This window comes from Trifolium pratense, linkage group LG5, assembly GCF_020283565.1.
Source record: "Trifolium pratense cultivar HEN17-A07 linkage group LG5, ARS_RC_1.1, whole genome shotgun sequence".
Taxonomy (NCBI): domain Eukaryota; kingdom Viridiplantae; phylum Streptophyta; class Magnoliopsida; order Fabales; family Fabaceae; genus Trifolium; species Trifolium pratense.
Window position 1 is genome coordinate 2058602 of NC_060063.1, and position 13797 is coordinate 2072398.

Here is a 13797-nt window from a genome sequence, read left to right on the forward strand (position 1 = left end):
TCATAATGGTGTGATAAATCAAGGTAATAAAACAGCTCAGACATAAAAATTTGGTTCAGTTTGTTTTAGCTTTTTTAAAAAATGATTTTTATAGTGTAACACTTCTCACTTAAAATGAAAAATTGGTTTAAATAGCTTCTCAATAAAATATCGTTTTAAGTATCTTATCATTTGTTACAACTTTTTTTAACCATAAAATATCAAAAAATCTCTTAAATAAAATGATTTTTAAACTTATGCAAAATAGTTATACAAATAAAAATTTAGTTGAAATTCTCTCAAGAAAATAATTATTTAAATATAAATAAAAACACTATTAAATATAAATGGGTGTACTATACAAAACAAAGCCAATGGACTAGTTGAATTGGATTAAAGATTTATTACATGATTTTTAAATGGAACCAATAAAAGAAATGACAATTTCTTTTTTAACTAACTAACTAACTCGCAGATCGGACCGTCTAGTTCCATATGAGCGCCACTTTTTCAGGAGCTAATTTAAGAGTTCAGTCTTTATGCTCAAAATAGCACGTGTCATCTATGCGGCCAGCCCTAGATGATCATGGTTGTGCCTCATCTTCAATTGCCAAAAACTTGCCCTTATGAGTTGACAGATTTTCGGGATGCATCATTGTTAAGTTCAAGTCTTGTAGATCATGTTCATATACCAAACGATACCCACAATGCTGCACCTTCAAATCACTACCTTCGTCATTATAAATGCCAACTTTGAAAATGATATCATCAAGATGGTCAATCGACTTCATAATATCAAAGAATGATCTCTTAGGAATATAGAATAGGTACATGTGATTTGATTTGACCACAATAAGACCTCTTTCTAAATTTACACCAATACCAGCAGACAAAAACGATATATTACTATTTTTAAGAAATCCATAAAATATACTCGAATATGGTTTATCAGAAGCTTTGACAGTTCGATCAGAAGGTTCAACAGAAAATACCACACAACAAGCAATGCCAATGCAATTATTGTTCATAATGGTAGATAGTTCCATTCTTATTGAACCACTCTCGCTCTGATTTTTGAACCAAATTGGTATTTCACTTCTAGGAATAACAATATCAATTAAATTCCCATAAAAGACGGCACTAGAGGACTGCTGTCTTGCCCAAATGCATTGTGTCATCCATGAAAATGCAATGTTATCACAATATTCACTCTCACCCAACTTAGGACAATTGAAAATGACCAGTCCAACTTTCCTCTCACGATAGTTTTTCATATAATTCAAAGTGGTTTTACGTTTTGTCGTAATATCAAAAAAAGTAGGCAAAGGAAGCTGAGGCAAAGATTCCAAAAGCTTGCAATGCTCTAAGTTTAAATATCCAAGGTTGCAGAGCTCCTTCAGGTTAGGTAGTGTCACAAAATTGTTCCCGCTTATATTTAATCTTACGAGTTGACGTAGACATCCAATTGCACTTGGGAGTTGGCTTAGACCACAGAAACTGATATCAACTTCACTCAAACAATATAAGCTAAGAAAAGAAAGCACCAAAGAACTAGCTAAACCTTCATGATAACCGTAAAAGGAACGTAAACCAATTGTGGTCCGTTTCCAGAAGGAAGTTCTTGATTGCCTTGGAATTGGATTCTTATTCATTTTGGGACACCCCGAAAGATTTAGATATTGAAGAGAGGTGAGACCAAATATGTTGTTTGGTATGTTTACTAGATTTTTGCAATCTTCCAAACTTAAGTAATAAAGCTTTTTTAGAACCCCGATAGATGGATCTATTTCCACAAGCTTTATACAACCTGTAAGATCTAGCTCCTCAAGGTTTGGAATATCCCCAAAATCTGGCATCTTTCTTAGATTTTTTGAGTAAGTTAGATCCAACCTTCTCAAATTGGGCAAATACTGTCACATACCAAGAAAAAATAGACAATATTTCATTTTGCTCGTAGATTTTAGCATAAAATAAAAAATAAAAAAAAAATTCTAATTTATTTGTGTCCCTAACAGGAAAAAAACTGAAAAGAGAATATATAGTACCTTCTTATCTTTCCATAGTTGTTTGATGCTGCTATCCGTCAAGTTCAATTCAACAAGTTGATTGGGATGAAAACATGGCGGCAAATACTTGAAAGGATACCTATTCCACTCCACATATCTTAACTCATTAGAGAGGTAGCTGAGGTTTCCTAAAATAGATATGTTCCTCAATCTGAGCAATCTAAGATGACTCATTTTTGACAATGTTTCACCCATGATAAATTTGTCTGTTTCTTGGTCCGTTGAATTTCTATGAAAATTTATGGCTTCAACCTTCCTTTCCTAACACGTTACAAAGAGAAACTTGATTAACTTTCAAAATATATAGCTTTTATAAATATGCAAATAAATTTTCTATTATTAATCAACTATAGTTTACCACATTCTCTAACATAACATTTTGGAGTTGTTTGGGGAGCCACGCCCTCGTCCACTTTCTTGATTCTTTGGTTGACATTTCTTGGACCATGTTTTTGCCCAACTCTTCTAACAAACTATGCATTATTATAATTTGATCGTCAGATATGCTTAGAAGTGATTTATCAATTAGAACTCTTAAACCAATATCAGCATTAAATCCACAGCAATTTAGAACTTTTTTGACATAATCCTCCGGGCGCCGATTGAAAAAACAAGCAATATCAAGAAATATTTCTTTTTCCAATTCCTCCAACCCATCAAAACTTAATCGTAACACATCCATGACATCTTTGTTTGGACTTTCTCTCAATCTAGACAATGCACTTTTCCATTCAGATATATCTCGACCAAACAAAAATGAACCCAATATTTTAATTGCTAATGGTAAGCCATCGGCATAATGTAGTATGCCATTAACCAACCCTTCATAACTACTCAAAATATGGTCAAGTTTGAATGCTTTTCGAGAAAATAATTGAAGGGAGTTAGTCTTATTCAAGAGTGGAACTTTGTAAACTACATCCACTCCATACTCTTTCAAGATATGCTCATCTCTAGAAATTATAACGATTCTACTCCCTGCACCTAACCATTCACGATTCACGGCTAATTTATCGAGTTGTTCAACTTTATCAACATTGTCAAGAATTATAAGTGCTCGCAGGCGACGAAGCCTACTTTGCATCAAGTTAGCCGTGTCATAGAGATTGCATATCTGAAAGGGTTCCCCACCAAGAGTTTGGTGTAGGATTTGCTTTTGTGCACCAATTGGACCATCATGTCTATATATTTTGCTTAGATCATCAATATAACAACGAGCATCAAATTGATGAGAGATTTGACCAAATAAAGCAGTAGCAAGAGTTGTCTTCCCTACTCCACCCATCCCACAAATTCCTACAACCCGAACATCATCAAGTGAGTCTAAAAGTAATAGATTTACTACTTTCTCAATAGGTAAATTTATCCCAATTAAATCTTTTGGAAGATATGAAAATTTGTGACCCAATAATATATTCATTATCTCTTCAGCAATCTTTTCAATCTCTGCATTTTGAGCCCTGCAAGTTTTGAAAAAGTCAACCTATAACCCCAAATCATTACATAAGGAAATGAAAACACAAAGCTTGTGAACAGGTGAAGATAACATAATTTAGTTTCTCCTTTGGACAACATTGTTCTTAACTAAAGTTTGAAAAGGGAAAGTGAAATGAAATATATGGTTTTAATTATCAAACTCGTAGCCTTTTTTTTTTTAACCTTACTTTGAATTCTTATCGAACTCATAAGAGAATATAGTTTACTATAGTTTGAAAAAAGATTACAGATGTTTACTGTTTTCTTTTTATTTCAACTAACAAACATAAGAGAATATTATACTCACAATTTTTTTTACAATTTTTGAAAATAGATCAAGCATTTTCAAAAAATTTAAAAATACCAAAATATTGTTTTCATCATTTTTTAAATTGAAAATGCATTCTTCTTAATTTTATTTTTCAAATTTTCTCTATCTTAAATATTCACTACACTACAAGAGTCTTCTATTTTCTTGATAGTTGTTAAGAAGTCGTAGAGGCAAGTCTCACCTTACAAGCCGGTTTTGTAAGGTTGAGTTAGGTCCAACTCTCACCTTACAAGTCGGTTTTGGAAGGTTGAGTTAGACTCAACTCTTATTCTAAGATGGTTTCAGAGTCTCCTCCACGATCTCCTGAGCCACTTGCTATCAGGTTTCTGATCGTGTCATCCACCATTAATAGTTGTGCCCCAAGCCTAATAGAGTTGGGCACGAGGGGGTGTTTTAAGAAGTAGGAGAGACAATCACCACCTTACGAGCCGATTTTGTAGAGCTGAGTTAGGCCCAACTCCCAATTCAATTGTAAAAATGAACATAAATTGTTTTCATCATCTTTGCAAATAAAAACTGGTGAAATTGTGAAAATGAACATAAACAAATTCTAGAAAATAGAAACTGAAAATGTTTTTAAAGAGTAAATGAAATCTTACTTATGACGCATATCCCAACCAGAGTAATTGGCGACTTGTGTTAAAGCTTCCCTCCATCTTTGCACCAAATCTGAGTCATGTTGAAATCTTTCCTCATGTTTGGCAAGGTCTTCAGCATAACTTCCTTTTTGATGTCTCACATCAGAAGGATCAACATCATAGAAAACAGGAAGAACACGTCTTCCAGAAACTTGACTACAATGAAGGATAGATTCCAATTCTCGCAAGCACCATGTTGAAGAAGCATAGTGTTTTGAGAAGATCACAATGAAAATCTGAGAGGCTTCAATTGCACGAAGGAGTTCAGGTGCTATGGATTCCCCTTTCTGAATCTTAGTGTCATCTCTGAATGCAAAAATCCCTTTTCTTTGAAAGGCAGCAAAAAGATGATCCGCGAAATTGTTGCGTGTGTCTTGACCTCTAAAGCTAACAAAAACGTCATACTTCAATTTCAATGTCATCATAGAAGAAGAAGAAGAAGAAGAGTTGGTTTGTATGATAGTGCAAGCCATATATCTAAATCAGCAAATTAGGTGAATGAATGAAAGGGTTACTAAGATCTATGATTTGGTTATGGAATGCGATGGGACTTTATGCAAATTAGGTGAATGAATGAATGAGTGGGTAATGGGTAGTGACACTTCCAGGTAATTCAATGGTTCCTTTTTTATATCTTCTGGGTAATTCAATCGTTCCTTCTTGGTAGCTTCTTTTTTAGGTGATAAATTCATTTTATTTTATTTTTCACTATTAGTTTCCGGATCACTAGAGCATATAATCTCATATGAATGTTAGTTTTGTTATCAAGTGATTTTAGCTTTTTTATTGTAATTGCGAGTAATTAAACCGTAGTTTTTGTTATCAAGTTCATCTTCGATCACCAATATATCAACTAAATATCCGTGTGATAAATTCAATTTTGTTTTATCACAAAAATTTCACATCTTTAATTAATAAATCTTTCATTCAGTTTCTAAAATATCATTCACTCTCACCATTTTAATCCTTGAACGATTGAAATCAACTTAAAAAAAATTAAAATATTCTCTCATCTAACTATTTAATCTCTTTGTTGCGGAAAATGTGATGTGAGTTAGTCCCACATTATTTTGGAAAAGTGAATATTAAACATTTTATAAGTGAGAGATCCATAAACTTGTTAAACTGTGGGTTTTGCATAAAAGTGTGGTGGTGTCCAACCACTTATAAACTTGTTCTTAAGCCCAATATAGATAATCCTCTAACTGATCCTCGTGACCCATTAAAAGTATTAGAATCGACACATTGTCCCCTCGTGACTCAACACTCCTTTTTTTTTTTTTTGAAAACTTGGTATCCGGCCTTAGGACCGACTAATTCAAGGGGACCAATCTCACCGCCCACTTGCGGGGGCCCATTTAAAACCAGAGTTTTTTTTGCTCTGTATGAACTTAGCCCACCGAAATTGGCACCAGTGAGAATCGAACCTGAGACCTTGAGAGGAGCATACTCCAAGGACCCAAGCCAACACCACTCGACGAATCCCAATTGGGTTGACTCAACACTCCTTATCCGTGGATTATAGCCATATACTAGTATATTAATTGTATATAAACTAGAAAATATGCGTAGAATTAGAAATAACATGTAGTAGTACATCTCAAAACTTTATTATCTCCGGATGTCACTTTAACATGTACTTTAACAGTGCCCCTCGTGACCAATTGTCCCTTCTTGGTAGCTTCTTTTTTTATTTTGAAAAAATCTATTTTTTCTTTTTTTATATCAAAGAGGGCATAAGCCCAAAAAAAAAATTACAATAAGATTAGTCTTGTGGTAGTAATTCCCATAACTTCAGCAAACAATACGTTCATCAAATGAGCAGGACGTGTCTCATAAAACCTTTCGACATTTCCCAAAGAGCAAATCAATATTGACTAACGCATCAGCACACAGATTTGTCTCACGATATAAGTGCCGAACAACAACTTCCCACTCAAGATCCAATAATTTTCGAATTTTTTGGACAATAGCACTTCCACGATGACTACCAAATCCATTTCCCCAAAAATATAACCAATCATACACTTGAAGCAGTGCACTACTGCATAATCACTTTTTCCTAACTACAATGATTCCAAACCTTAATGTCTTTTGACTTGTAAGTAAGAGAGATGCTTTTCACATAGATTTAAGTTCTTCACTTCATTGAATCTTATCATAGTGTGTGAACCAAAAACAACCAAATGACAAAATCTATTTTGTTCATTCTAATCTTGTTTTTCATTTTCATACTTGGCCTTGTTTACAAATCGATTATCCGGCAAGGTACCGGAAAGCATCGGTAATTTGCAGGCTCTGACTGATTTTATTGTTTTTCAGAACAATTTATCAGGTAATCTTCCTCAAAGTTTTGGTAGGTTTTCTAAACTTGAAACTTTTCAGATTGCATCTAATAGTTTCAATGGCAAGCTACCACAGAATTTGTGCTATCATGGAAGGTTAGTTGGTTTAACTGCTTATGACAATAATCTAAGTGGTGAGTTGCCGAAATCTTTAGGTAGTTGTAGCAGTTTACAGTATCTGAGACTTGAGAATAATGAGTTTTCTGGTGAAATTCCTAATGGTTTATGGACATCTATGTACTTGACAACAATTAGGATAAGTGAGAACATGTTCACTGGCCAGCGTCCCGACAGATTAGCTCGGAATCTTTCAGAATTAGCCGTAAGTCACAATCGATTTTCAGGTACAATTCCGAATGGAGTTTCTTCTTGGAAGAAGTTAGTGAAGTTCAATGCTAGTAACAACTTTTTCAATGGAAGTATTCCGTCGGAGTTAGCATCTCTTCCTCAGCTAGAAACTCTTCTACTTGATCAAAACCAGATCACCGGTCAAATTTCAACGGATATAACATCATGGAAGTCTCTAGTAACACTAAACCTCAGCCACAATCAACTATCTGGCGAAATACCTGATGCAATTTGTCGGTTACCTTCGCTAAGTGTGTTGGACTTATCAGAAAACAAAATCTCCGGCCGAATTCCACCTCGGCTATCTTTGAGACTCACAAATCTCAATCTATCATCAAATTATTTGATAGGGCGGATTCCAAGTGATTTCGAAAACCTTGCGTATGAAAGCAGCTTTCTAAACAACTCTGGTCTATGTGTTGATAAATTAGTACTAAACCTTGCTTTGTGCAATTCTGGAACTGCAAGAAGAAGAAGAGGAGACTCAACCATGTCTAAGGCGTTGGTCGTAATCTTGGTGGTAGTAGCTTCTTTAACAGTTTTCTTGGCATTATTCTTGTCAATCAGTTTTTACAGAAAAAGAAAGCGGTTAATGAAAAGGACATGGAAGCTAACTTCATTTCAGAGGCTAAGTTTCACAAAATCAAATATTGTGTCCTCGATGTTAGAACATAATATCATTGGTAGCGGTGGATTTGGTTCTGTTTATCGCGTCGCTGTTGAGGGTTTAGGCTATGTTGCAGTGAAAAAGATCAGAGGAAATAGCAGAAAGTTGGATCAGAAGCTTGTGGATTCATTTCTTGCAGAAGTTGAAATACTTAGCAAAATTCGGCATAACAACATTGTGAAGTTGATGTGTTGTATCTCAAGTGATGATTCGCTACTCCTTGTATACGAGTATCATGAACATCAAAGCCTTGATAGGTGGCTGCACAAGAAAAGTAAGTCACCGGCTGTGTCGGGAACTGTAAATGGTAACATCATTGATTGGCCAAAGAGATTGCATATAGCCATTGGAGCTGCACAAGGTTTGTGCTACATGCATAATGATTGCTCGCCGCCTATTGTTCATCGAGATGTGAAAACAAGTAACATTCTTTTGGATTCTCAATTCAATGCAAAAGTTGCCGATTTTGGTTTGGCTAGGTGTTTACGTGAAAATTTGGTAAACAACCGCTAGTTTAAGTATTTAAACTCGCGTGACCAACTAGTAAATCTCAGGACAATTTTGTGTTTTATTCGTTTTAAGAAAACGGTTTGAATGTTCGTTTTAACAAGGAATCAGATACTTAGAAATTAAATAGTTTTCAAAGTACAAGAGAAACTAATTCGAATCGCCTCGAAATAGCAGTTTCTCGAGCAAGTAGTTGGAACTAAACTTAAAGAGAATTACTGGAAAGCAAATTGCATTAAATGAAAAGCAATTACAAGTAAAGATGGTTCACAAAACATACATTTCTCCTCTGAATTTCGTTCGTTCGATCGCTGAGTACTTAGAATTTTAGAGAGAGTGTTTGTATAAAATTTTGTGACCCTTGTTCTGAATGAAAAACTACTATAAATACTACTGCAAAGTGGTAACTGCTTCTTGATCATCTGGACGCTCTTCGATCTGCCACGTCGACCACGTTCTCCACTTTCATCTTCCATTCCTTCAGCGCGCGCCAATGCCTTTTGGGCCGTTCGTTGTTTCTTTTTTGGGCTTGGCCCAACTATCTCTCGATTCGATTTCGCGCTTTCGATAGCCTTCTGGCAAAACCAAAACTGAACGCGTTTTACATAGCTCTCGAAACGCTCCTTGGCTTCGACATAGTTAGCTCTCGACACCAACTTTGAAAGTTTTATTTTGACAATATCACCTCCAAATAAATATTGGACCCACCAATTATATTTAATTGATAAATACCAAATTTATATCCAACAAATTGCCCCCCAAAAATGCCATTTTCGACTGTGTCTATCGAGAGAGGAAGTGGCGTTTTTGAAAGTATTAATGGATATCTTTCTTTTCCATTTATCTCGCCTATCGTTTAGGCTGCCATTCAAAACTTTGGATTGGCTCCAAAACTTGTTTTCCCCCTTTTTTTTTTCTCTTTCCGCCTGTCAAGGGATTTGGACACTTGTCAACATAGGAAGTTGAAGAATTTGTTATTTTCATCAGATCACGTGCCTCTATAAATAGCTAGATCCTCCCTGTCTTGCGTTTTCTCCAATTTTCGCTCTGTCAACTATTCATCTTCTTCTTTATCTTCTGCGATTCTTTCTTGAATTCTTGCTTCCAAAAGACTTCCTATTCTCACCATTCTGTCTATCACCAAGTCATCAACTTTCTTTTCACTCGGATTTTCCTCAACTGTCTCAAACAACCTGTGATTCCCAAATTTAACCCTAATCACCGTTCTTTTACACCATCTTTACACCTTCATCAATGGCGTCAGTTTCAGATGTTGGAAAAATCCTTCCTTACGCCGGTAGGTGGACCGCCGCCACTCTTTCTTCTTACGATACGGATGTGGTTCCAGAACCATCATTGCGTCTGGACTTGCAAAAGTTTTGGGAAAATCAATTAATCTTTCCTTATTCTGTTGATAACCTTGTGCATGCGTTTGGGGGACCCAAACCAAGTGATAAGAGTCGGAATTCCAAGGTTCTGTCTATTTTTCCTGTTTATAAACCTTGTGCTCCTAGGGTTTTCATTAGTGAACCCTATAATTTTAGCTATATCAAGGCGCCTAACAGAGTGTTTCGATCGGCTCCTTCTTTGAATGACCAATACCTTGGCTGGTTAGACAGGGTACAACGTGATAAAGCTGACATTTGGCAAGCCTGTGGTATTTATGACCTTATTCAACTTTCTCGGACAGGCCTTAAATACCAGCAAGAGATGATTATTGCTGCTTTACACTTCTTTGAGTCTTCCACCAACACTTTCCACTTCGAATGTGGCATGATGACTCCTACTCTGCTAGATGTTGCTGCCATTACTGGCCTATCACCTCTTGGCGACACTTATGATCCTTGCAAAGCTTCCGACACCATCAAATTCGATTTTCGAAACAAGTCTTACTCCAAATACATTGTGGAAAATCGAAAGACTAGTGATGAAGTGAGTGACGAAGAACACGTTGCTTTCCTAACCTTATGGCTATCGCAGTATGTCTTCTGCACTCAATCTCTCCAAGTAGCCAAGAAATTCATCCCTATGGCTATTCAACTACATGAATGTCAGCAATTCAACTTCGCTCGACTTATTCTTGGATGTCTTTATGAATCTATGAGGGATGCTTGTGAACACCTTAAAAGAACAGGCGATGGATCTACCTTTTTAGGTGCTGGCCCCTTCTGGTTGCTGCAATTATGGCTAACTGCCACTTTTCATGCTGAACTCGACCTTTTCTTGCCTGAGCCATACTATGAGGAGTCAAGAACTCGCCAAATCGAAGGCACAAGGCTGGCAAGAATGGTTCCTAGGGAAAGAGGCCTTAGCTATGATGTGGCTTTCCAGCAATATTTTAATGCTTTTCTCAGCCTGAGGAAATTCAAGCCTAGCTTTGCTCCTTTTGTGGATAGGCCACTTGGTCCTCCTTGGTTTACTCATAGATTTCCTTCTCCACCAGAATTTGAGATGGTAACCAACAGCATTTGGAATGCTTATTTAATGCCTACAGTCTTGTCTTGTCGAATTGGTTTGACTTCTGGAGATTTTGGGTTAGTTGGCTACTTCCCAAACCTGGTGTCTCGCCAATTTGGCTTAACTCAAATACTTCCTAAGAGCATATACTTGGAAGAGAGGGAGGTTTGTTTAGGCAAGCATGGCATGACAGAACCACAGTTCCATTCGTTCTTGAACCATTTCAGTCAGCCTTCTTATGAGCTTACCCCATTCGACTTCGCTCCTTCACATGCCTGCACTCGGGAATTCTTTACCTGGTGGTCTCGACACTATGAAGGACGCCTGGTTGACAAGACTGCCTTGCTTACTGCTATTTCTAATGGGTTCGACTCATCTATTTTGAACAAGATTAAGTCGAAACTGAACGCCCGAGGTATTCTTTTGGTTCTACTTTTACTTGCATAATTTTTTACCTTGCGTGCTTTTCTCTTATGCGCACTTCTCCAATGCAGGGAGTAAGTCGAAGGCAGGTTCCAGCAATTCTAGCAAACCTCTTCCTCCACCACTTAAGGTTGAACTAAAGGTAAGCCTTTGCCTTTTTGTGGCTTCTCACACTTTTGTAGGATTTCCATATTAACTTTTGTTGGATATTTGAATTGGCTTAATTTTGCTAAAACAAATATACTAACAAGATGTTGGAAAACATGTTACAACATCATATTTATTCAAGGAAATCTCGCGCATTTATGAGAGCATCTGCTATTTATGGAAATCCACTTAAAGAGCACGCTCAATGGAGATTTGATCTGATCAGGAGTTATAAGGATAAGACAGACTTAATGGTACAACGGTATGATCACAATTATCCTATAAAGTCCTTTAACACTTTTGGAAAGTCTTGATATACTCTTAATGAAGATTGAAAAAGTATCAGATCATCCTTTATGATTCTCAAGGAGCGTCTGAACATTTGTGAAGTAAGAGGAGCGTGCTAGATCATTATATATATGAAGACCAAGCTCAAGAATAGATATCTCATTGAAAAATATTAGTTCACATATTGAGTCTTTGTTGAGTCTTTTATTGTTTGATTGTAATTCTTGCTTGTGGATTCTATAACACAAGTTAAGAAGTGAGTTTGTTATTTTAAGGTTACTCCTAAGCTTTGAAGTACGGAGTTTACCGTGTGTGATTCACTTGAAGCTTTTAAGCAAAAGTGAAGTGTTGTCTTGGCAAGTTGTCGCCACATCATTCTTAACATTGTATAATCAACACAGGTTGTGTTGTGTGAGTGGAAGTGAGATGGGATCTCATGTCTAGGAGTTCCTAGGCAGAAGTTGCATGAGTAGTGTCGAGGTTATAAGACGTAAACCAGGGGTTTGCTGGAGGTCTTAGTGTAAGGCGTAAATCCTAGGGTTTGCTGGAGGTCTTAGTAACTAGAGCTATTAGTGGATTTCCTTCCTGGATTGGTATCCCCCAGAGTAGGCAGTTGGCTGAACTGGGTTAACAATTACTTGTGTCATTTATTTATTTTCTGTCAGTTTTTATATGTTATATAAGATGTGCCAACAAAAGAAACAACATTAATCATAAAGTAGTTGTTGGGACATCTTAGGCAACATCATTCTAGTGATACCAGAATTTTCAATTGGCATCAGAGCAGGCACCCTGTTCTGTTATTTTGGGTGAGCTCCAGGGAGAGTACTTTCTGGTACAATGGATAAAGAAGGAGGGTCAGTGTCTAAACCCCCCTTACTGACAGGTCCTGAGAACTATGATTATTGGAAATCTAAAATGGAGGCTTTCATAAAATCAATTGACAGTAGGACATGGAAGGCTGTGTTACGTGGATGGGAACCACCAATGGTTCTTGACAAAGATGGCAATAAAACTGATGTCAAGAAGCCAAACGATGAATGGACTAAAGATGAGGATGATCTGGCACTTGGCAACTCCAAAGCCTTGTATGCTATTTTTAATGGTGTGGATGCAAACATGTTCAGGCTTGTTAAGAGATGTATTACTGCTAAGCATGCCTGGGAAGTTCTGAGAAAAGCTCATGAAGGAACATCAAAAGTTAAGCTATCTAAACTTCAGATGCTCAAAACCAATTTTGAGAATCTCAGAATGAAGGAGGAAGAAACCATTCATGACTTTCAGATGAATGTGCTTGATTTTGCAAATTCGTTTGATGCACTAGGAAAACCTATCTCAGATGAGGAGCTAGTTGGAAAAATACTCAGATCTTTGCCTAAAAGATTTGATATGAAGGTGACAGCTATTGAAGAGGCTCATGATCTTTCAAGTCTAAATTTAGATGAACTCATAGGATCACTTCAGACCTATGAAATTGGCCTAAACAGAAGAAATGAAAAGAAAGATAAGAATCTAGCCTTTGCTTCAAAAAGTGCTGCTGATGACTTACAAATTGAATCTGAAGGTGAAGAAAGCTTAGCTGAATCTATGGCTATGCTTGGAAGACAGTTCAACAAGTTGATGAAGAAAGTGGATCAAAGGCACAAGCCAAATGGTCGACTCAACAACAACAAACAGTCCAGCTTTCAGAAAAAGACAAATGAAGATGAAAGAGGAATGAAATGCCATGAATGTGAAGGTTTTGGACATATCAGACCTGAATGTCCAACCTTTCTAAAAAGGCAAAAGAAAAGTCTTGTGGTTTCATGGTCTGATACAGATTCAGAGGAGGAAGAATCTGCCAAGTTTGTTAATGCTTTAACAGGAGTTTGTGTATCTGACTCAGAATCATGTGATGAGGAGGTAACTTATGAGGAACTAGCTGCTACTTATAAAGATCTTCATACTAGAAGTATAGAAGTTTGCAAAGCATTAGAGAAACAAAAGAAGATCAATGGTAAACTACAAGCTGAGAAAAATGACTTACTCATAAACATTGATAATCTCAATGCTAAGGTTGAAGATCAGAGTAGTCAAATTCAACAGCTGGAAATGGAGAAGTCTAACCTCTTGTGTAAAGTTGCTG

The 13797-nt window shown here is 36.5% G+C and overlaps 2 protein-coding genes across 2 annotated transcripts in view; one reads left to right on the forward strand and one right to left on the reverse strand.

Annotated features, from left to right (window-relative positions):
• Nucleotides 1-13797, forward strand: part of LOC123883792 (receptor-like protein kinase 5) — a 40077-nt gene that overhangs the window by 4617 nt on the left and 21663 nt on the right. The window contains exon 2 of the mRNA XM_045932727.1: nucleotides 6742-8329. Coding sequence (XP_045788683.1) covers nucleotides 6742-8329 — 1588 coding nt within the window. The remainder of the gene's footprint in view (nucleotides 1-6741; nucleotides 8330-13797) is intronic.
• Nucleotides 302-5194, reverse strand: LOC123883789 (disease resistance protein RPV1-like). Its single transcript, XM_045932720.1, has 4 exons — nucleotides 4452-5194; nucleotides 2404-3505; nucleotides 2025-2306; nucleotides 302-1889 (listed from the first exon to the last, which is right to left on the reverse strand). The coding sequence occupies exons 1-4, from the start codon at nucleotides 4961-4963 to the stop codon at nucleotides 564-566; spliced, it is 3222 nt and encodes a 1073-aa protein (XP_045788676.1). The 5' UTR covers nucleotides 4964-5194; the 3' UTR covers nucleotides 302-563.

What these genes read in the sequence shown, in the direction of transcription:
- LOC123883789 (XM_045932720.1), bottom strand. Translation starts at nt 4,963, where the DNA reads ATGGCTTGCACTATCATACAAACCAACTCTTCTTCTTCTTCTTCTTCT. An exon ending in ATGTTATGTTAGAGAATGTG is followed by an intron (nt 2,307 to 2,403) that starts GTAAACTATAGT and finishes GTAACGTGTTAG; the next exon opens with GAAAGGAAGGTTGAAGCCAT. An exon ending in AACTATGGAAAGATAAGAAG is followed by an intron (nt 1,890 to 2,024) that starts GTACTATATATT and finishes GGTATGTGACAG; the next exon opens with TATTTGCCCAATTTGAGAAG.